At 40.5% G+C, this 24,177-nt stretch overlaps 2 protein-coding genes across 4 annotated transcripts; one reads left to right on the top strand and one right to left on the bottom strand.

Moving 5' to 3' along the window:
• Positions 1-9,330: 9,330 nt before the first annotated feature.
• Positions 9,331-13,165, bottom strand: LOC117754712 (carboxypeptidase O-like). 3 transcript variants are annotated; one of them, XM_034573839.1, is made up of 11 exons: positions 13,003-13,165; positions 12,574-12,637; positions 12,258-12,359; positions 11,775-11,885; positions 11,443-11,559; positions 11,185-11,278; positions 10,645-10,737; positions 10,245-10,354; positions 10,070-10,154; positions 9,749-9,829; positions 9,331-9,672 (listed from the first exon to the last, which is right to left on the bottom strand). In XM_034573839.1, the coding sequence occupies exons 1-11, from the start codon at positions 13,071-13,073 to the stop codon at positions 9,452-9,454; spliced, it is 1,149 nt and encodes a 382-aa protein (XP_034429730.1). In that variant the 5' UTR covers positions 13,074-13,165; the 3' UTR covers positions 9,331-9,451. The 3 variants fall into 3 exon arrangements, with proteins under 3 accessions (XP_034429730.1, XP_034429732.1, XP_034429731.1); XM_034573841.1 differs by having other exon boundaries at positions 12,258-12,369; positions 13,003-13,059; XM_034573840.1 differs by lacking the exon at positions 12,574-12,637.
• A 1,496-nt stretch (positions 13,166-14,661) lies between these two features.
• LOC117754713 (melanoregulin-like) lies at positions 14,662-20,107 on the top strand. Its single transcript, XM_034573843.1, has 5 exons — positions 14,662-14,879; positions 14,969-15,221; positions 18,423-18,513; positions 18,634-18,797; positions 19,718-20,107. The coding sequence occupies exons 1-5, from the start codon at positions 14,803-14,805 to the stop codon at positions 19,787-19,789; spliced, it is 657 nt and encodes a 218-aa protein (XP_034429734.1). The 5' UTR covers positions 14,662-14,802; the 3' UTR covers positions 19,790-20,107.
• The last annotated feature ends 4,070 nt before the right edge of the window (positions 20,108-24,177 follow it).

Consider the following 24,177-nt stretch of genomic DNA (forward strand, 5'->3'; position numbering starts at 1 on the left):
ATTGGTTAGAGCTTCGCTGCTAACGAGGCACGTTGGGGTGATAGATGGAGCTTTAATTCTGAAAAGGAATTGAACTACAGGCCTGGGAGACATTAGTTAAGCGGGATGACACTCTCTTCATCCATCTGTGCCTCACCGTCCTCTCTTCTCAGCTCCTCGTTCTGTCCATTCTGCCACCTTCCTTTACCATTAGTCAGACGCCATGTTCTGCATCGGCCGTCTTTCAACCCATCGCTGCCTCCTTCTTTCCGAGGGCAGCTGAAATCTGATTGGCCACTGCCCTTTTAGATAAACAAGTTAATCATAACTCTTTAATAACAAAATAAGTAGGTACACGCAGGTTTTTGAAATGCGGATAAACTTGCCAATGGTTATGTCCTCCTTTCCCATTGCCAGTAGAGTAGTTTGCCTTTGTGTTTTGGTCCCCAGTGCATCATGCTCAACGTCAGGAGCGCAGCGACGACAGAGGCGCCGTCTCTCACCTCACTGTCCTGCCAAATTGGTCCGTTCACCCGGATCTCGTGTTTCTATCGCTGCCTTAAAACCTGTGTCTACTGCAGAGTCATTTCCCCTGGAAGTGAGTGTCGATTGAAAACATGCAGACAGAAGCCAGATGTTTATTGGGTTTTATTTTCTAAGCTTTTTGCGGAACACACTGTACTTGAACATGGAAAACATTTCAGTGATGTGTGGCTTTGAATCAAAGCTATAGAGCTAACAGTAAACCTCCAAAAGTTTCTCACACTTCTGTTTAACTCCCATTAATAGTTAATATTTATCCAGGCTACTAACAAGGGTTTAAGCTCAATAAATGTCCAATTAATAAAATACTTAATTCCAACTAATGTCACTGTATATACATGTATTTTTACTTTTGTATTATTACGTTTTAAATCATCTGAGAAACCGTTTTGTTTGCAGCTCAGTCGGTCAAAATGTCTGAACACTGATACAGTCGAGGTGTGAGGGCAGCCCTGCATTGTTATTCCTTTCATCGTTCCTTTCCTTGCCTCATCCCTCCTTCCCCTCATCTAGCTTTCTTTGCCATCCTCCCGCCTACAGCGCTCACCATCCATCACCCTGCCTCTGACACCGTTTCATTCCCACTGTGTACTTACGTTCCCTTCCTCCTCCCCTACAACGCATTATTCCTCACTACCAGCCCTCCGTCCGGCCGCGGAAATCCCTCCCACTCTTACACTTTTTATCGTTCCTCTTTATCTCGGCCTTACATCTTCCTCTCTTTCCCCACTCTCTGCAGCGACACACCCTGCCACCCCTGCCTCTCTGTTACACCCCAACCCCCCCGCTTTTTTTTTATCGATTCTCCTCCTTTAAATCGTGCCTTGACCTGTCCTCCTCCACATCTCACGCTCACAGTTTATCAATTCATCCTGGATGGTCTGAAAAAACTGTCGCCCTGTTTGGAAGTTAAATCCTTCCTCCTGCCATTGTCTCCTCTTTTTCTCATTTCTTCTTTGTCTCATCCCTCCATCCTGGCCTCGCCTCGAAAACTGTCCTATGCGGTCAAACAAAGTACATCAGCTCCATGATAGTTCCCGTCGTACTGCAGATTCAGGCTTGATTTAGTCATAACCCAACAATCTAATCGTCTCCGCCCTCCGATCAATCCATCTTCCTCTGTTTACCTCCTGCTCCCCGGCCGTCTCCCTCCTCTTCTCTGCTCAGTGATACATATGAGCCAGCAGTGGTGTAATGATTGGTTTAAACAGGTAGTCTGTATGCATGGTGGCTCACTAAACTATACTAATGATGTGTGTGTTTGTCTGTATACCCTCTGCTGTCCTCTCTCTCTCTCTGTGTATGATGTGAGGCTATGCTTTCTCTTTTACATTACTGAGTTCCAGTATGATGAGTGTGTGCAGATCAGGATTTAAATATGTGTGTGTGTGTGTGTGTGTGTGTGTGTGTGTGTGTGTGTGTGTGTGTGTGTGTGTGTGTTGGTGTCTTCTCTCAGGATTAAATCAGAGTTTATGGCTAATGGGAACACATTTGTGTGTCTGTGCTTTGACGCACCATAAAATACAAACTTCCTGTGTGTATGCACCTGTGTGTGTTTTGCATTCTTGGTATCTGGGCAAACAGGTAAATATGAACAAGAAAAACTTTGAGCCTCCCTGAAATGCTATCATGTCTTCTTTAGTGTGATGCATTACTTTCAGAAACAGCATGGCAACACAGGACATTGGACATTTTCAGTGTAAACCAATGGGCTGTTGGTTTGGGTAGATGGAAAGTAGGGTTTGAAGAATTTGTTCCCGCCTACTAGTGCAGCTTGAGCTCACCGCTGAAGATGCACGTTCTCCAGGGAGTTCACGTTCTTTAAAAGTTTCCTGAGGGCTTTTTCTTTTCATTGTGTTCATCCTTGAGGATATACACGTGTGCTAAAAGCTTTTTCTTTCCACATAAACCATTTGTGAAGCTGCATGTGCTTGTAAACGTGTACAATGTGTGTGTCCTTATACTAGTGAAGGGGGAACATGTACACAAACATTTGACCATGGAGCAGCTAGTAGCCTCCACAGTGCATCTCTAAGTAATGACAGAAGAAGATATAAGAAGTTTTTTCATACACTGAAGTGTTTTGATGTTTCATTTCCTTTTGCCCGACATAAACAAATGTTTATTGTTATTATTACAATTAAATTAATCACGACTACAATATCTTTTTTCAGGATCCGTCTAGACATTTTCTTTCTTTCTTCTTTTTATTAAAGGAAAAAGAAGTTAAAGTCCAGCATTAAAATTTTAAACTCAGCAGACAAAAAGGAACAAAAACAACCTAATTAGCAGATACAGTACATCGCGTCCCTGATTCCAAATACAAACTATGTTCACGTTGAGTAGCATCAAACATGCATATTGAGCACTACATAGCTTATCAAAGAGATCCTCCCTCCCAGTAACTCTGCAGAATGTACACTCATAACTTGCCGTTCTACTTAATACCTCCATCCATTCTTTTAAAGTGGATGAGGTGGCAGATTTCCAGTGTTGCAGAGTTATCCTGTGTCCACCTACTTCAGGTACAAGTTCATATTTATAGCCAAGCAGCTAACAAGGTTTTAAGGTCAATAAATGCCCAATCAATACAAATTTTAATACCACTTATGTCACTGAATGTATTTTTATTTTTGTATTGTTTTATGATTTCCAGTGTTGCAGATTTATCCTGAAATCCTCCTCCAACAGATTCTTATCCCAAAAGATGCAATGTAGGATTTTTCATCAGATGTAAGTCAAACATCTTATTCAAGAAATGTTTTTTACTAAATGTTAGTGAGCAACATCGGCCCACCTAGCCCCACCTGTGACTTTAGAAATCCACATGTTACCACACTGGGATTTGGTCACACAGTTTTCCCAATGCAAAAACCTCAGGCCCAAATATAAATACAGCATTCAATGTTTTCTCTGTGCACGGAAAGTGTAAATGTTTGCCTGCAGTGAAACCAATGTTTAAATCCAATATTTCCACTGACTGCACCGGACACTGCCCTGGCTTGCACTGCGGACTTAAAGTACATTCCAGCAAGGATTAGGAGGCGAGTGGCCCCTTCTGTGGAAATGCTGGATTTCCCCTAAGGTTTGCGTATAGGGAACCCTGCGCCATTGAATCACAGAGTAATGTGGAGTTGTGAAAATGGGGCATCGAGGTCCCGGTGGGCTACTGTCCAACGAAAGCATCTCATCTGCAACAGGTCCTGTAGGACGTCTGTATCGGCCTAAACTCGTGACTGGTCATGTGTGTGTGTGTTTGAGAATGACTGAAAAAGAGAGAGAGAGATAAGAAAAAGAAAAACAGCTTTGTAAAAGGGCACATGCCCAAATGAAAAATGGTTCATCATCCCTAACTGTTCTTGTGAGTTTTGGATAATGATAATTATAGCTGAGTGAAGTTTCAGAATCTCTCTTTATTATCAATCCATAGATTAAAGGTTAATACTCAAACATCGCTTTGCTGCAGCGTTAATGTTTCCTCTAATTTGAAATAAATGAACGTGGGAAACAAAAGGCTGGTGCTGTTCACAACATCAGCAAACAACTTGCAACTTTTTCCTCATCTAGTCCGACCCTGACTGACAGCACTGAATTATGCAGGATTATTCTTCTTATGTGGGCTAAAGGGCGCTCGCTCGCTCTGTCCTCAGAGGACGGCTGGAAAGAGGCCCAAACTCTGGTTGGCACCTGTGCATGCACATCCATGCTTTATTACTCCAGAGCATTATCCATCTTCTACTGCGGCCGTGCATCTGGGTGCTCGTCTCCGTCTCATCGGGTGAGTCGGTGAACTAGAGAGCGCTGCGGCTTCAGAGCGAGAGAAAGAGACAAAAAACTGGACGGAGAGATGAAAAATAAATGAATAACTGAGCGGATGCTTTTTTTTTCTCGTTGAAAGTGCTTCTAAAAGAAATCAAGCTTTATAGTTCACAGTTGTTTGCTCATTTGTGTGAACCACCACCCACACACGCCTACACACAAATACACACATACAAAGTCACAAAGAGAGAGTGGAAAAGTCAGACGAAGAAAAGTCTTTTGATATTTAGCTAATTTCTAGTTTTCATATGTTGGGAAACAGCCAGTGTACAAATTTAAATATGGAAAAGCAAAGTTTTTAGCTTAAAACTACAGAGATTTGATCTTGTTACATATGAAGGGGACTTTGTTTCTCCAGCTCATTTATCTGCAAACATTAGGTGGAGTTAAGTTTTACACACTATGTTGAAAACAGTTGAGGACCAGCGGCCTCACCTGATGGTTGTCACCGTCTCTGTGCTATTCAACATTGCCACCTAGAGGTGAGGGAAAGTACAGTGACAGCGAACCTGTGGTAAATCTCCCTCTCCTCTGTTTAACCAGTCAACACACTGTGTGGAATCTGTTTTCCTTTGGCTTCAAAGGAAACAAAGGGAAAGACTGGACTTTGCAAAGCGGTCCCACTGAAAGTGTGTATGGAAGGGGGGGGGGGGGGGGGGTTGTGCAGCGTGTGTTTGTGCTGTGTGTGTGTGTGTGTGTGTGTGTGTGTGTGTGTGTGTGTGTGTGTGTGTGTGTGTGTGTGTGTATGTGTGAATACATCTTTGTCAGTCATCTTAAGCCTTCCACAGTGGTCAAGGACATGAGCAGCTATTGATTACTGTCGATATTCACAATGAGCTGTCAGGTCACGATGCTCAAATGCATACACCAGTGAGAGTGTGCAAATGGAGACGTACTACACACACAAACACACACACACACACACACACACACACACACACACACACACACACACACACACACACACACACACACACAAACACACACACTGTCTATACCTGATAACATAAAATTATGTCCAGTTTCAAGATTAACTTATTCTGTGTTTACAATTAGAATCAGTCTTCATCAAACACTGTGTGTGTTTCCATCATTATCGATGACGGCGAGAGTAATATAGTTTTTCCATGTTAAAGTTAGACTCCACTTGTCCGGAGAGACGATCGATATATAAAAACTACAGATGTACAGAAAAATAAATCCACTGACAACGCACATGCATACCCACACAAAAAAGTGTCCGAAGGAGAATTCCACCAGGACTATTAGTGCAATATTGGCTATATCCTGTTGTGATGGCGAGTCATTTAACTGGCGGACAGGGGCACAGATGGCCCGGCCACCTCTTGGTGATGGTCTGTGACTGGCCTGATTGCTGTGTGGTCTCTGTTAGCTTGTCTCCTCGATGTTTCTCATTCATTCTCCAGCAGGCAACTTCCTCCCCATCATGACTCTCTCTCTCTCTCTCTCTCTCTGTTGCCATAGCTCTTGGTGCATGAACAGGAAAAAAAAAAAGAAAGGATGTGAGTTATTTTCATAGTTATCTCATGTCGGGTCAACAGTTGGAGCGAGGGCACCAGGCAGGGGCGTAGAGGGAATGAGTCTCGCCTTGTTTTTACGGTTCAAGAAGATGCAGTTGCTCGTGAAAAAAAGAGCTGTCAGTCTCCAAGGTTAAAACCACAACTTTAAGATGCCAGTTGGCAGAAGAAAATCAGATGATGAAACTTTATAATCTGCAAGGAAACAGTTTGCAGGATTTAGAGAGACGTGAAGATGCAAGGAATAATGAGAGAGAGATGATGGGGTTATTTCTCAGACAGATTTTCAGGAAATTTCGTGTAAAAAAAAAAAGAAGAAAGACTTGAGAGGAAGCCGGACTCAGTTGGAAAGTTCCTCCTGCTTAAGTAAATAAAATACATCAGTCACTCACACGGTCACTGGTGAGAACTGGGACAAGAGAAACAGTAAATTCTCTATGTTTTTACAGGAGCAGCAAACCCACATGTCCACACATCATTGTATCATGAAGGTTTCTAAAATAATATCAGCTACTGCACTGGAATATTCATTATTACTACAGATTGGAAGTACAAACTCTGTGATAAAGAAGTGATAAAAGTACAAACAGGGATATTAACACTCAAGGAGACATAGATAGAGATGGAAAAGGAACAAATGAAGTCAGAATCAAACATTCACAACTAAATAAGCAACAGAATCAAAATTTAAGTTTGGAAAAAACATCTACTTTATTTTTAAGACTCAAAACTCAAAACCTCAGCTAATCTGCTTCATCAGGTCTGTGTGGTGGAAAAAGACAAATCAGTTGTATTGTCTGCTGTGACATTGACCTAATGATGATTTGGAATATGGCCGCTCCGCTTCCTGAGCTTTGTCTCTGGTGTCAGGTTCTTTCCAGCCACTCTGCTTTTGTTTTGAGTTCCCTCCCTGTGTCTGGCTGCTAATCAGCTGCACACACACACACACACACACACACACACACACACACACACACACACACACACACACACACACACACACACACACACATGCACGACTCTCTAAAGTTGTCAGGACACTCATGGACATAATGCATTCCAGAGCCCCTTACCCTAACCTTAACCATCACAACTAAATGCCTAACCCTTACCTTACCCTAACCCTTACCTTACCCTAACCCTTACCTTACCCTAACCCTGAAACGAAGTCTTAACCCTCAAACAGCCCTTTGACTTTGTGAGGACCAGCCAAAATGTCTTTACAATGATGGTATTGAACCAAAATTGGCCCTCATAACTATAGGTAGACATGCACGCACACACACATCTTAGTGGGGACACTCATTGACCTCATGCATTCTCTAGACCCTTACCATAACCCTAACCCTTAAACTAACCTAAACCTAATTCTAATTCTAACCCTAACCCTAAAACCATGTCTAAACCCCCAAGGTGGGTCAGTCAGAAAGTGAGGTCCTCACTCCGTAGGGTGTAGTCTCAAAGTGGTCCTCACAAAGATAGCTGTACAAGAGGAGACACACACACACACACACACACACACACACACACACACACACACACACACACACACACACACACACACACACACACACACACCAATCATCAAGAACTGCTCTGATCGTGTCATCTCTTGCCAGCTTTGTTATCGATCACCAGCTGTAATGATCAGCAGATGCAGATGATGGCGCCACCCTCATCGATTCCCAGTGACAGTTAAAGAGCAGGGCATAATTCCCATCGATCATCAGCGACACTGTGTAAAAATTGGTTTCATCCGTATTGATTGGCAACGAAAGCATGTGGCAAAAGACGTGTGGTGGGTCCACGGCAGAGGAGCCCTCTCTCTCCCTTTGATTCATCATTCAAACGTGTGTGGCAAACGTGAACATGTGTTTTAGAGGAACTGAGGAGCCCCATGATTGACTTCACATATTTAAAAATGAGTGGTGAAACATACCGGTGTACTGGGGATATCATCTTGGACACACTGTTTGAAACAGAGCAGCACTAAGGTTTCTTTTTTCCCACTTGTGTCCATGAAAAATAAAGTGGAGCAGACAAATCAGAGCTGGCTGTTGCAATAGTCTCAGCACAAAAAAAGGTGATTTCTGGTCTTTTAACCTGAACCGTCTGGGAGTTGAACCCTGGCTGCCTCCTGGGGGATTCACGGAGAGTTTACATGTGTTGTCTCACCCTATGAATACACATTTAACCCTGAATAAACATATTACTATCATTTCCCTTTGGCCGACCGTGATTAACATTTCAACAAGGTCTTCATTGTTGAAACATTACAGGAAATGTGCAATCAAAATTTATCGCAGTAAACCACATTGAATCCTGTGAAACTCTCCATTGTCGCTTTTCTTTTTCCTCATTCTCTCCCACTGAAACCACCACAGTGGTCAGTGTTAATGTCCCTCGGTGACTGGCTCCGTATCGATCGGAGACTGTATTAGTCCAGGGAATTGTTGCTTTAGGGTCCCAACAATATCACTGCACCAGTTTGATTTAATGAGCTTCTGCTGGGAATGAATATTATACCTCAATTGTACAAATTACACAGTAGGTGTGTGTATGTAGCCATTGCAACATCCCTGGAATTTAGTCCTTACTGCATCCTCTATAAAACTGACTTCATAATTTTATACTACAACTGCTCTCGTTTCATCTCATCTAGAGGAGGAAACGGGTACAGACTCATTCTGTGTGGAAAACAACCAGTAGAGGAACTTGACAACTACAAACTACGACCAGACCAGACACAAACCTGAGCAAACTTTAAGACAGCCAGCCTCAGCACACATGCAAAAGTTAGGCTATTTCAGTATATGTACAATGTTCAACATGATTGCAAAATTTGAGTTTATAAAGAATAGATGAAACACAACAAGTAAACAGGACCAGGAAGAAAGAAAAAGAAGACAACATATTCAATATTCTTCAATTTACTTGGGGTTCCAGGCTATTTTGGAATTGTATCAGTATTATTAATATCACCATTATTATTTATGTACTTCCTTCTGTATTCTTATTTGCTTTTTTTGCTGTAAAATATGTATAAAATAAAGTTATAATTATTATTACCTATTTCTTTCTGTTGTGTTTTTACGTCTGAGGAAGAGGTCACCATTGACTTCACTTGTATTGGATTTGGCTGCAACAAAGTTTACCCCTGAAACTCCAGCAGTGTTTTGTGAACTCAAACACTTCACCCACTCCTCCATCGCCATTGCGCTGAGTGGTTAATGTATGAACTTTCATTTTTAGATGAACTAACCCCCCCCCATCAGGCCCAAGCTGTTGAAGCCTCACATGGAGGAGAAGGTGTAAAATAGAGCGATGCTGCCTCCTGCTGTGCAAAGCATGCACAACAGCAGCATCAACTTCCCTTAAATAATGATTAAAAAGAATATATATATCTTTATTTCATATATATTTCATTAATAATCACTAATGATGAGAACATCTGCGCAGATGTCAGTTGTCAGATTTATTATTATTATAAATATTTCTGTTGAAAGCTCCGTCATTACTGCGTGCCCTTATAAGACAGTATCGTCTCTACCAACAAATTGATGTTCACTGTCTTACTCTGAGACCCCTGCAGTGAGCAACACAGACATAATAGTGCTCATAATTGTCAAGGCAACTGAGATGATGCCTGTCACTGTGGTGACAGCGGCGTTGGGGAGGATGGCGTTGGTGAAAGTCTTGTCGTGAACATATGTGATGATGGAGAGAGCTCCTGCGAACGCCTCCTCACAGGCCGGCTGTATCTGCTCCTCTGGTAGCAGGTGGCTGAACTCGCCTGGAGGAACATTAAGATATATCAAAGTATTTGGCTGAATACTATAATGAGAGCAAGTTACTGAAGTCACACTCACCTTTGTCTCTCAGCTCAAAGGTGTACGAGAACGGGATGCCCATGAGACGAGCCCAGTCCCGACTTGAACCTGAGTTTGGATCTGCAGTGACAGAAGGAACAGAGAGAGATGGAGACTGTTTGCCAGTGTACAGGAGTGCTAACGTGATACACATATTCAGGCGTTAGAATGGACACGGAATAAATACGTAGCCGAAACACCGGTGTGAACGGAGATGCAGTTCGTTTGAAACTAAAATGTAATAGTACGGATTTAGCCAACAAAGCGAGAGACACCAAATTATTTCCCTGGCAATCAGGTCAGAGTGTGTGTGAGTCTTACACAGTATTTGTGGAGATGTTCCAACAGTGTACGTCATTCCATGAATCTTCTCCATCTCTGCTGCTGCTGCCTTGCCAACTGAGACCTGCACAGCTCACACATAACGCATGAATGTCTCACCTTAAAGTCTACAACTACATTTAATAAAAATAAAAAAACACACACACACACTCACCAGTTCATTGTAGTTGGGTGCAGAGATCTCAGGGTGGCCGTATGGCATGAGAATGAGCTGCCCAGCAGAGTGGATGGTGAGGAAACACAGAGTCTGGTTAATCATCCCACCTGGAGACGGGCAGAACAAAAAAAGAGGATTAAAATCATGAAGAAGACATAAAAACATTAACCTCATCAAGGAACAGCAGCTTAGAGAGCTAAAAGCAATTCTTAAATAATGATGTCAGTGATGATTTTCATCTTTGTGTTTCATGATTTATATGTTTTCATGACATGTTATAATCAACTTACTCAGTCTTTTGGTACAGATTCAAATAAAAATACAGATCTACTGAATTTAAATGTGGTCTTATAACTGAGTGCCATTCTACTGTACTTCTAATGCAAAAGGTTGTTACCAACGAAGTCCATCACAGCTGCAGCCTCTGGCTCTGACCCTGCAGACTTCCCACAGTAGTTGTTTGCACAACTGTTAAATGACACACCAACCACTGAGGAAAGGAACAAAGAACATCAACACACTACTTGCAGCTCAGTGTTTTTATAGATCACTGTCAAGTTAAGTTTTACAATAAGTGAAGTTTATAGACCATTGGCTGTTTATAAGAACAGATGATGCATGTAATCTTTGAGAAAATTGTAGTTGATGTGTAATTTTTTGTCCATATCCCATCCATTAACATGGAGGAGGTGGGGGTTATGACCAATACTGCAGCCAGCCACCAGGAGGTGATCAAGATACTTTGGCCTCACTTTTGGGGAGCCGTCATGTCGTCCATCTGTATATACAGTCTATAGACAGACATCTAATGTTACTGCTGTCCAAGTCGTGTTTTACTTTGACTGTTGAACCTGTTAAACATGAGTAACTGGTTGTTACTTATTTAATTGTAATTCATTTTTATTTAATTTTGAGGAAACTATGTCAAATAACCTACTTCCCCAGTTGGCATTAAAATTCCTGTTGAGGTCCACACCATAACAGGTACTTCCCTGTGGAGGGAGGGAACGGGACTTCCTCCAGCGCCGAGTCTACATGAAAACAACACACACACACACACACACACACACACACACACACACACACACACACACACACACACACACAGTATGATGACAGTAAATATCTTTAAATGTTAAAAGGATGTTCACAGTATTGTAGAATTAACAATAGTGACATTTAAGAGGAAACTCACGCTGTCATTGGCCCAGGAGAATATATATCCATCCACATTGACTACAGGAGTAACAAAGATGTCGAGGTTCTGCAGCATCTGCTCCAGCTTCTTATTGGTTTTATATGAGTCCACAATCTGAGCAAAGGAGGAATTTAAAATACTCACAGGTCAGAGTGTCGAATGGTGAAAAACTGATGTCATTTCATCACCACACCTTTTGACCACAAGATTAAAAATTCACTTTTATACTTCCAGGATAGTTCACCTACTTGGGAACCTTCACAACAAATAAAGACTATTTGGCCGCAGCCCCTGTAAAAGGTTTTGTAACTTAAATGATGTGTGCACACCTCTTTAACAAACCACTGGCAGAAGGCCGGAGCGATCCACTCTCGAGCGTGAATACCACAGTCCACCCATATCACCTTCTTCTGTCGGCCCTCGGAATTGTCAAGTCCCAGCTGGAGACAAACAACACGGCACAACTTTGGGTGAACAGGTGTCATTTTAGCTGAAAATAGGTAAATGAGTTAGAAGCAGTTGAAGCAGTTGAGTGAATGTAAATATGAATCTTTGCAGGATCTCAGTTGGGGATCAGGAGGTTAGACTGTTTTGATAATAAATAAATAAGACTACACGGGATTTATTTACCATCTCATGGACCACAGGACTGGACAGGGCCAGACTATTGTGTCTATTGCAAGCAGAGGGCGCTGTTGCTCAGTAAAATTGACATAGTGTTGCTTTAAGAAAACCCCACAATATAGTTCTGATGTTTACAAGTTATACTGAAAATAAAAGCACATGCAGGTAAAAGGTAAAGCTTTGAATACCTTCAGCAGTGTGATGTTTCTTCCTTCATAAGTGTGTCCATAGACAGCAGAGGAGACCAGCTCTGGGTTTCCACGCTCCACCTCCTCCATCCACCTGTAAATCTGTATTGCACTTTAATCAGTGTGACAGATTCATTTCGATAACGGTATTTATAGTTTTCTCTGACCAAGGTCCACCTGTAATCTACAAAGACTAAAGTGCTAGTTTAAAGGGCAGAATAAAAGATATGTGACAAGGCACAACAATAATTATATAATACTATTAAAATGGGATTTAAGTCCAATTTGGAAACTAAAGATTCAGTGAGACTCTTACCTCATTCATGGAGTGATACTTGGTGTAATCATATCTCTGTGTTGACTGCAAACCCTCTGCTGAACTGTAGATATAAAAATGTATAACTATGCTTTATTGGCAACAGTAAAGAAACTTATGTCAGCACTTTATTTTACCATTAAATAGGGTTTGAGTCAGACCTAAGCACAAGAAAACACTTAACATGCAATAACTGAAAAAAAAATAATATTAAAATGATGTAATTTAATGTTTGAACTATAACATTAGCTCATTAATATAAACACACAAGCCTAGATAGAAAGATAACGATACATACATAAAGCTCAACTCATTTTTATCCTTTAAGTTTTTAATTTCACCTTATTTGACCTCAGACATGTATAATTACAAACACTTTATAATTTCTAATAATACATAATTGAATGTCAATGTCACATGTGAACTCACCTGAGAGAAGTTTCTGAGCAAATCATTATCAGGATCAAACCCAGGATCCAACATTTAAATGTCATCTTCATTTGTTTCTTCTCATTCAGATGTTTTCAGCTCAGTTAGAAACTTTCTGTTCCACTTCCACCTGCTGCTGCTCCAACATCACATGTCAACACGGAAACAGACGCATCCCCTCTCTCCGTACCAAACAATACCACTGGAAACCGCGGGGGGGCAGTTTGCAGTCAGAAACTCTGGACTCTGCGCTGCCCTCTAGTGGAGGCATTGCTTAACAACCACGCCAACGTAAAGGACGTTCATTCAATTAAATTACAAACAATAAAAACTTGACAAAATCAAAGTGACACATTAAATGATATCAACCAGAGCCATTTATAACAATAGGAAATGCAAAGTATATAATATAATACACATATTTGTACAGAAAAATAGGGGAAAAAAAGGAAATTGGATGAACAAGTGATCAATTTTCAATTAAAGTGGATTGATTTGGCTTTTTAAAGTTTGCTACATATCAAAATAATTTTATATAGTGTTATCATAATCAAATATGCTGAAAAGATGGGGGTTGTTTGTACGAAACAACATTTGACGAAGAAATACTTTACTGACATTATCAAATATGTTTTTCCCAAATAATTTTTTTCCCTCAATTTTAATACACACATGTATATTTTCATATGTTAGAGTTGGGTTATTATGTTGAATGACTTATTTAAATACCTAGTTTTACGTTATACCAATAAAACATTCCTATTCTAAAAGAACAGAGGTAAGAATGATTAATGACTATAACAAAGTTTTGCATCTTACAATAGTAAGATGCAATTGGTAATCTTACTGTATTGGTAACATCAGTAATCATATATTTTCTCCATTTAGGTGTATTTCATATGGACTGCTCATCGTCAATTATTACACCCCCCACCCCTGTGTGTGGGTTCGATTGTATTATTAAGAAAAACGAAAAACAAACAAACGAAGAAAAATATTCAATTTAATGTTTTCACATGTTAAAGTTAGGTTATTTGGTTCAGTAGAAGTTGAACAGTAGTCCATCTTAGGAGATATTAAAAAGTGCACAGTGCATATACTGCTTTTTTCTTTGTGTTATCTTCATCACCAATAACAGACTAACTGTACTTTGCACAATCCATTCTCTAGTGGTTATTTACAAGGTTTTCCCCAACCTTCCCTGATGCTTATAATATTTATAATATTCAATTCTGTTTCCTATTTTATATATATATTTTTTTTTACTTGCACAAACACAACACAGCAAATTCCTTTTATGTGTAAACCAATTTGGCAATAAATCCCGATTCTGATTCTCACACACTCACTATGCGTCTCCTCTTGCGACAGACAATTAACAGAATTCAAAGTGCGTAATACATGATGGTCTAAAACCAAGATTTATAAACTGTGCACCGTGCCTGAGTTGAGCAGCGACAGAGCTGGAAGGCCACGCCTCCGACTGCCCCTGCATTCTGCACCATCAGGAGTTGCTGAATGAATGTGCCATTCATCCCTCCGTGTTGTTGTTCTCCTGTTTGGACTCACATGGATAATGTAATTGACAGATGGCTCTCATTCAGGCCAGGATAGGCATGGAGAAGGAGAAAAGGGGGACGGCCATAACAAGTGAGGATGTCTCCTGGATTTTTTGTGCACTAGGGACGTTTGTAAATGAGGACTTGTCAGCTCTGAAATATTAAGGTTTCCTGAAGATTCTGGAGGAAATCTGTGAGGAAAGGATAGAAATCCACTGTTCAAAACTTCTTGGAAGGACCAATGGGGGCTAAATTCACCATCTGCTGCTGTCACTACTACCTGAGACACAACAGAGAGGAGAAGAATGCCATTCTGCGGTGAGAAACACCTGCCATGATGACAGAGAAACCTTCTGCCTCTCATATCCTGCTTCTGCACCAGTTATTTCCTCTGTCTTCCTCCTCAGTATTCGTACCAGGGCAGCCCCCAGACCGCCGGACCTGCTGCCCAGTGAGTCCAGTGACAATGACACAGAGGAGGAGAGTCTCTTTGGGCCGGAGACTTCGAGATGGAGCCTGTCGAGCAACAAGAGCCAGAGGGGCTCCTCTGATCCACAGTCCGGCACAAACAGAGCCCGCGGTTCTCCCCTCAGGCGAGAATCGGACAGAGAGTTACAGGCCTTTATCAGCATGAGAGACCAGGCTGACAAGGCTACAGAGGTGAGACGAGTTGTGTTGATGCTGAGGACAAAAGAAACACACACATACAAATAGACAAAAAAGCAGCATATCTGTTATTTACTACGACAAAAACAAAACATTTACAATTCCTCTTACACTGATAATCCCTTCCTAAAGAGAGATTCTTCTCTTTAGTATGAAATTAAATCTATGACACTGTTTACATTCACCACAGCTGAATGTTGCTGAGACTGACTGTGGTTTTATTGTGAAAGATAAAACTATGACTCCGGTCACTTTTCACTGTTTCATCTTTTTTTAATGGCACATTATCTATAATAATCAGATTGTCTACACCCTTTAGATTATGACTGGAATCTGGATGCATTAAATCTATAATGATGGTTTAACAATTATTATATAGTATAGAACATAGACATTAACTCGAAAACCATTTGTTGTATCAGTTTGACATATTATATTAACAGTGTGCTTTTATACTGAAATGCAACAAACACTGAAAGTCGTGGCAATTGTCTTTTATTTATGTAGGATCTAATTTTACAGATTTTAATGTAACTCCACATCATACAAAGCTTTTACATTTTTTAAATCAATTTAAAACTTCATCTATAGTCCAGTTAATGTGATATTTATTACAGACATCAGTCAGTTTATGTTATTTGTTGACTCGGTTACATTCAATCTATAAACGTTCAACTATTTTTGAACATAGCTGTAGTTTCATGTGATTCCATAATCATAAGTATCAGTAGAATTAGGGAAATTAACCAATTTAGAGACCTGGCATTTATATCTGGACAAAGATTTACTGTATTTCTATTAGTGCTGAGAGGTACCACTGTAATCCAGTCAAACGCTAATTCAGTCTTCCTTATATGTTCCAGTGCAGCTCTCTAACGACATTATCTGATAAGAGGAGACGACGTGCAGGTTGCTCTCAAAGAAGCCTTTAAGTCTCATCAGTAAATTAACTTGATCTAGACTCCAAAGTAACTTAGTTTATGTTTACTGGATGTTTAAAGAGGGAAACATATGCACCATGTTGTTTGTTTTTAGATTCAATGCAAAGATCTTTTCCTTGTCATCATAACAAACGTGTGATAGGAGGTTTGCTCTAACGTGGCAGTAAAACCTTTCATCGGGGTTTATGTAGAAAGAGTACGAGACCACAGGTGTAAAGGTGGTTGAGCTTGTCCTGTTTGTGGTCGGGCATCATTTGGAAAAACACACACACGCTTTTACGTGAACCTTAAACCAACCTTAACCTTTACCACTGACCTAATAAGCTTCTTCCTACTAACGGACACAGCTTCTGTCCCCAAATTGGACAAACTGTCCACAATTAACCAGCCGTAAATCTGAAATGTGATCCCAAGGTTGGGCTATGACACGGCTGCACACATGAATACACACACACACACACACACACACACGATCACACACACAGAAAGAAGCAACATACTTTATTTACTTACTCAATCTGTGGCAATTCTTACACAGCAACATACTGTGCATCGCTTATTAGCCAACAAGTTAGGACATACAGAAACTGTGTGTGTGTGTGTATGTTTGTGAGGGGAGTTGGATAATGCCATCTATAAGGAAGATTTTTCTCTCCTCATTTTCACAATGCTTAGTGACTTGTCCCTCAGTATTAATATGAATAATAATATAAGTCCTGACCTTGTCTGGATTTTTGCTGACCCTGTCTGTGACTGTCATTCTGCATGTTGTATACAAACTTTACCTCCTCTTTTGACACGGTTCATGTAAACAGCATCTTCGGTTTGGTTATTCCAAATCTGGTTATTGTTATTCGAGTTACTTTATATATTTTTTAAAGGCTTTCTGCTGTTTTTAATGCATCTCCTCTTATGTTTCTTTAATACATGTCTATGTGTTTTTATGTCTGATCTGTGGGGTACAGCATTTCACCTCCATGTTTGCTAAACGTGTTTGGAAGTGACAGTAAACTGATTCTGATTCTGACATGTACACAGTGTATTCAGTATATGCGTCTCCCTTGGTGCAGTTTGTGACACAGCCTGTTTCACGTCAGTTCTGTGCGTCGAAAAACCAACTAGCTCATCACAAACCATTTCCAGACAGAAAGAGAACTTTTTTTTTTAACAAATTGAAAGACTTAGATATAAAACAAGTTTTGGAGAGACAGTTCCACGTAAGCGGGAATATTACAATATAAATTTCTTATCACTGATTTCAGTCTCTGAGGAGACAGTCTGACTATGGCGAGCATGTGACAGTCTCCACGTTGAGAATGGCTGGCGTCAGGACACAGTGGGCACATTGTGTTAATAAATGACCCTTGATAGAGATGTTGGCCAACAGCCTGGCAGGACATTCAGGGATAATATTCACTCAACCAGTCCAGCCTGTTGGGGGACTGTGTTTAATATTAGGCCAAAAGGGGCTGTTACAATAAAAACCAATTAAGCACTGAGGGGGAAAAAACTAGCCCAGTGAATCAAGTAGGACATGACAGTCTCCCCCTGCGTCGTTCATATGTGAATGGAAATCTCGAGAAATTACCCAATTTTTTGGACCTTTTCCAGAGTTCATGTCTTTTTACAAAAGAAAGTGACACAGTCTTAAAGACCCTGCACATGCAGCTGCTTTCACTTATGCTAGCTGATCAGGGTGTTGCTCAGGTTGATCTATTATGAGGGTCAATGAGATTTTAATGAAGCAAAGTTTGAGCAGCGTCCTCAGGAGAAGCCTAATCAGACATGATAAGTTAAAACACGTGTGGGCTTTAAAGCAACGTCCTGCCTCAATTGCTAACATGTCTTATGTGCATTGACTGTAAATAGAGATGGACGACAAGACGTTTCCATCTGTTTAACAAAAATGAAGGTAAAATATTCCAGATACGGGTGCTGCCATCTGGTTATATTCAAACTTACCAGGAAACGTAAGCACTAAAACATGCATCAAGATATAAGTGATAGCAACTAAATAAAATGATAGACACCATCAGGAAAAAAAAATTATTAGAAGTGTATTTTGACTTTTAAGTTTGGTCCCATCCAAAAACATGGATGAGTTTACAATGTATACTGTAGCCAGCCACCAAGGGGCGATCAAGGTGGTTGCATGGTTATTGACTATTCACTCTTCATCCTTCCCCAAACAAGCCCCCACTGCTTTATCCACTACTTGTATATGATATTTCTATATTCATGTGTTTACCTGTAGGAATGGGAGAAGCTGAATTATGACATACACACTTTGCGCTACGCAAAACGAGAAGTACGATCTCGATGGAAGAAAATCCTAGTGCAGCTAGGTGAGCTGCCACATCTTCATCTCCGCTTCATTCAGTTCACTCAACTCTCGTCCGTTTCTCATCTCATCTCTCTGTAAACCCCCCCCCCGGATCTGGTCATGTGACTCTCCATCCCTGCAGGGTATCAGTGTGAGGTGGACTCCCTGCTGTGCGTGGACAAACGGAGGTTCAGTCGAGATCAGGAGCATCACAACAGAACCACGGAACTGTTGGAACAGCTGCTCGACCACACCTCTCTGTTCCCTCCAGGGACGGGGCCCCAGAACAAATACCTCTGTGTCATGGTACACACACACACACACACACACACACACACACACACACACACACACACACACACACACACACACACACACACACACAATGTTTGTACTTCTATCTTAGTGAGGACACCAATTGGCCTTATGCATTCCCTAGCCCCTTACCATAACCCTAACCATCCAAACTTAATGCCTGACCCTAACCCTAACCCTTAACCTAAACTAAACCTAATTCTAACCCTAACCCTAAAACCAAGTCTTATCCCCCAAACAGTCTATTAAAGCGGGGTCACAAAGTGGGGACCGGCTAAAAGGTCCTCACTTTCCCAAAATGTCCTCACTTCGTAGGTTGTAGATTCAAACTGGTCCTCACAAAGGTAGCTGTACAAGAGGACACACACACACACACACATGTCACAATATAGGTTAAAACAACAGTGATGTTCTCCCGTCCTCATCTTCTTTGTCCTTCATTTCCTCCTCTCTTTACTGGTGTAAGTCTGTCGCCTCTTATTTTAATCCTTTATCTTCCTGTTCTTTATCTCCCCTCAATGTCTGTACCTGCATCTCACCTTCTTTTCCTGCATCTTGCCTCCATCTCCATTTTACATCAATCCACTCTGCCCTTCACTAAGCCTGTGGGTTTAGAATAGATTTTACTGCTTGTTTTTAAAAGCCTTGATCGATCAGGCTCCTACATCTGTGATCTGATTACCTCCTATGAGCCTGATCATTGCCTGAGATCCTCCAGCAGGATGACTCGCTGTCATTTTATTGTATTTTCTTAATTATTGGTACGGTTGAAACAATTTATAGTGTTTTATCTTTTTATGTTTTGGATTGTATTACTCGCGTCATTTGTTTTATTGTAAAGCACTTTGTATCTTTGTTTTGAAAGGTGCTACACAAATAAAGTTATTATCCTTTTTATTATCTGTCTGTAGGACTGCCTGGTGTCACTGGACAGTGCTGAGGAGTTTGTCAGACTGGCCAAAGAGAAATATCCCAAGAAATGAGGCTGAGAGACAGAGACAGAAAGAAGATGATGTAACAGCTGAGAGACAGAGGGTAAAGACAAAATATTTAAAATGTTGAGAAATGCTCCACAAAAATAAATCATCTGACACATACCTGCATGCATTTATTTCTAAATGCAAATCAATATCTGCTCTTTGATATGTTGGTTGGAATTTATTTACACTGCATATTGGTAAGTTGCACTTTTTCATTTACACCTTATAGTTTTTAAGGTTATATTTAGATGTGTTGTTTTGTACTTTGTATATAATTCTCTGTGTCACAGTATTTCTCTTTCACTAACACTTGTTCACATGGAAAAATGCAGGTGTCCCTTAGAGAAGGAATTAATTAAACAATGTAAAATGTAAAAATACTGTTTTTGTGCTTATTTGTTCTTTTTTTATTTCATTTTAAAAAGTTAAGAAATCCTCTACAAATAGGTATTTACTGTTTTATTAAATATGAGACAATCCATCAAACACAACTGATGTTAACTAATGATACTGATGAACTGTATGCTATATTTCTGTAATACTTTGGTGGTTTCTTCTTCATCTTGTCACAAATAAAGTACATTTCTCAGTCAGTGTCATTATTTGTGTTTGGCTTCATTTGAAACTGTCTTGACAGTTTTGTCCCAAAGGTGGCAGCATATACTAATGTTCCAGTGGATTAAACTCTGAACTGGAAGAAAAAACATAGTGAAACTTCTGTATCACAGATGGGTAAAACATTTTTCCTCTATTAAAGTCATACTTCTGCCCAAAATATTCAAAGGGAAATATTTGCTCTTTAAAGACTGAAGAGAGGGATAAAGCTTGAAATGCAGTATGTAGAGTGTCAGTCGCAGTGCTTCAGGATTTCAGGAGAATATAATTGAACATTAGAATGTGGTGCACATTGTTGGTAATTCAGTTATTGGTAAAACTTCACTTTCTGTGCAGAGGTCGCAGATGATACTGTCTCATCCTGGCTTTGGTTCAAATCCAATTTCTGAATCAAGTCAGGGCTGAACCGTAGACACGCTGATGGACACACACCCATCTGGGCCACTGCATCTGCGGGTTCAGAGAGTGTGAGACCGTTTTCATCCAGTCGATCCCTGTGGTATGTCACACACACACACACACACACACACACACACACACACACACACACACACACACACACACACACACACACACACACACACACACACACACACACACATTCATGCTGGTGCGCACATATGCACGCAGAAAGAGAGAGTTTACTCTGACCCAGATATTGTTCTCTCTAAGGCCCCTTCCCCAGTTTGGGAAACAGATGTGGACCTAAAAGAATGGGGGACGTTGGGGGAGGGGAGCGGGTACGAGGAGCGGGCCAATCGTCTGGCAGCCCTGAAAGGCATTGTGCTGCTTGCACCTTTTTCTCATTACACCACTGTGTGTATGTGTGTGTGTGTGTGAGTGCATGTGCATTTTGGATCGTGCAATGCTGACATCATTCTCCAGAATTTCACTGAAATATCGTCCCAAAGAGAGTAAATGAGACGAGGAAGTACTAATATTTATTGGACTAAAATGTGACAGATGAGAGAAAGGAATGATTTAAGGGGATAAAAAAAAGAGAGAAAAGACAAGTATTTACTGTCACATTCTGGTTATTAATGTCCACTTAAATCTTCAGACTCTCTCCATATACCTCCCAGGAAACAGCTATTCTACTTTCCCTGTACCTTCTTTCAATCTTTGGCTTTTTTACGTATGCTTCATTAGGAACTAAATCATACTACTTTATTTTTACTAGATTTAAAGGAAGTAGTTCAGCGCCCATTGTAAACCTGCGTGTTTGGAATGGGCGCTGTGCTTGGCCTGTGGTGATGCTGGTTGAAAACCAGTTGTTGTTGTTGTGCCAGTCCCAGTCGCCACGGCTACAGCGCGCCTGTTTATTCAAAATCTATCAATATTGAACATATTTAACGCTGCACTTTGGTCCCTTAACGATACACATACCAAGTGAAGCTGATATGATGAATGGTTCTGGACATATGTGAGTCATTTACAGACAGACAGAGATTCATGATGGCATAGATAGTTGCCTGGGACTATAGACTATTTTCTTTCTTGTCGGCAGTAGGATCAGACGATACCACTCTAATACTGTATCTGTCCTCTAAATACAAAACTACAGCAAGGAAACAGTTAACTCAAGGACTGGAAAAAGAGGGAAACACCTCAGTTCAGACCAGCCGTAACAGAATCAGTCCACCAGCATTTTAAAAAGCTAATTAAATCAAATTTAGCAGTTTGTTTGTTCATTTGTTTAAACAAAGATACATTATACAAAACAAGGAAGACATTTTAAATAAGTAGGAATTTGAAAAGAATCATCTGTCTTGATTGATTCTAGGTAAACTATATCAAATTAGATTCTATGATAAAAGAAGAAGAACTTTAGACGCTATTGTTTCGTAACATTCACCAATTTGTGTGCATTTCTCTCTCTGCCGTCTTCTTTCACATGCTTCCCCCCCCCCCACATGTCTCTTTGGTGTCTCCTGTGTGTCCAAAGACTAATAAACACTGGTGCTGAGGTAGTTTATTACAGGGACTCATGACTCATGAGGTCAGGGCCTGTCCACATATGAAGCACTTTGCCACAGTGACAAATGGTTCATGCAGATAAATGTCACAGTTTGTGGTGATGAACTGCAGAGGAACCGAAAGCATGAATCCCCCTGACTGGACTGGAAAGATGTGTAAAAGTGAACTTATACTTATTTATACTAATCATTCCAGAGACTAAACACAGTTAGAATTATTTGTCTTTTAGGCTGTGTATTCCATTAACGCACGGAAATCTCATCATACACTGAGTGATGCTGGCTTCTGGGATGTTAACTTTGGTAAAAACATTACATTAATATTTGTGCAGATTACATTAATCTGCACAAATATTCAGGGTCATCCCCCGACTTTCCCGCTACTGTTACAAGCCTGTTGACATTTTTGTTTCAGATTAAAATGTGTCTTGAATTGATTAATCGTAATGACATCTGTTGGAGAGGTTGTTGTTTTTATTCTTTTCATATCTTTTCCTCCATCAGGTCAGAATAAAATTTTGTCTGAAACTTTGGTTTATGACCAAATATTTGAAAAACGAACACCCCTTCCATCAGCCTTATCTATACTTTGTAAATCAAGATGATAAAACTTTGCTAAACATCAAAGTGCTGTTGTCACTATGAGCCTTACAGTGCGCCTGCAGCCTCAGAGATGTCAGCGTGGCTGGAGAAACTCGTGTTGTGTTCAGGGAGAAGCTGTTCATTTTCCAAGGTAACGGCTGGGGATGACAGACTGTGTCACTTTGGTTTTGTCCAACAATAGAATCACAGTTGTCATAAAAATAAAATAACAATAGACTTGAAAGATGATACACTCCTGTTCCTTTGGTTTGTAAAGGGATACTTATGACTGAATGGGATTATTTTAAACCCAGAAATGGCAGCTTATAAAAGCACCTTTTCCAGTTTTAGTTTTACTGAACCAGACAATAAGGATTAACAAGTCCATCCATCAATCTATTATCTATAATGCTCATCCTCTGAGGGTCACGGGGGGGAACTGGAGCCAATCCCAGCTGACACTGGGCGGTGGGCGGGGTATTTACAAGTTTTAACCCCTGTAAAAGCACCGTTTATCTCAGAGTCATTTATGATAAGACATAAATGACAACGGTGTTACACCCATGCACAAAAACATCAAAAGACACACACACACACACACACACACACACACACACACACACACACACACACACACACACACACACACACACACAGAGTACGATGTGCAGCGGATGTTTAGAGAACTGAATAAATAAACCAGAGTGTGGTGTTCTGACCTGTGTGACTCCCAGCAGAGGGTCAGAAGTCAAGAGTCTGCTCAGGAAAGGCAGCTCTTACGGGGCTTTAAACTAAAACCCACCAACTGTTATATTGCGTAACCAAGAAAGAAGGGTTAGGTTTTACACTATGCATGACAATGCATAATGAGGCAGAATGAATTATAAAACAATATAAATCAATGTTTTTTGGCCGTTAAGTTATGGCAGTTAAGTCATGTTTAAATGAACCTGGGTACTAATGTTCCGGAGAAGAGAAAAACTAGATTGATCGACAAGATTTCATTTAATTTCTTATTTAAAGCAAAGCCTGAAGTTTAAAATAACTCTCAGACACTCTGTGCATGTCCAGTGTGAGCGAGTGCTCTTTCAAAACGAATTAGAGTGAAAGATTTCTATCATGTCAATCAACACTGTTCAGTCAGTCAAAATATTGAATGCACACTAGGAAATAAAGATGGAGTGTTTCACTGATAACACAGTCATGAGCAGTATGTTG

The sequence above is a fragment of the Hippoglossus hippoglossus genome, chromosome 21, assembly GCF_009819705.1.
Source record: "Hippoglossus hippoglossus isolate fHipHip1 chromosome 21, fHipHip1.pri, whole genome shotgun sequence".
NCBI classification, from domain to species: Eukaryota; Metazoa; Chordata; class Actinopteri; order Pleuronectiformes; family Pleuronectidae; genus Hippoglossus; species Hippoglossus hippoglossus.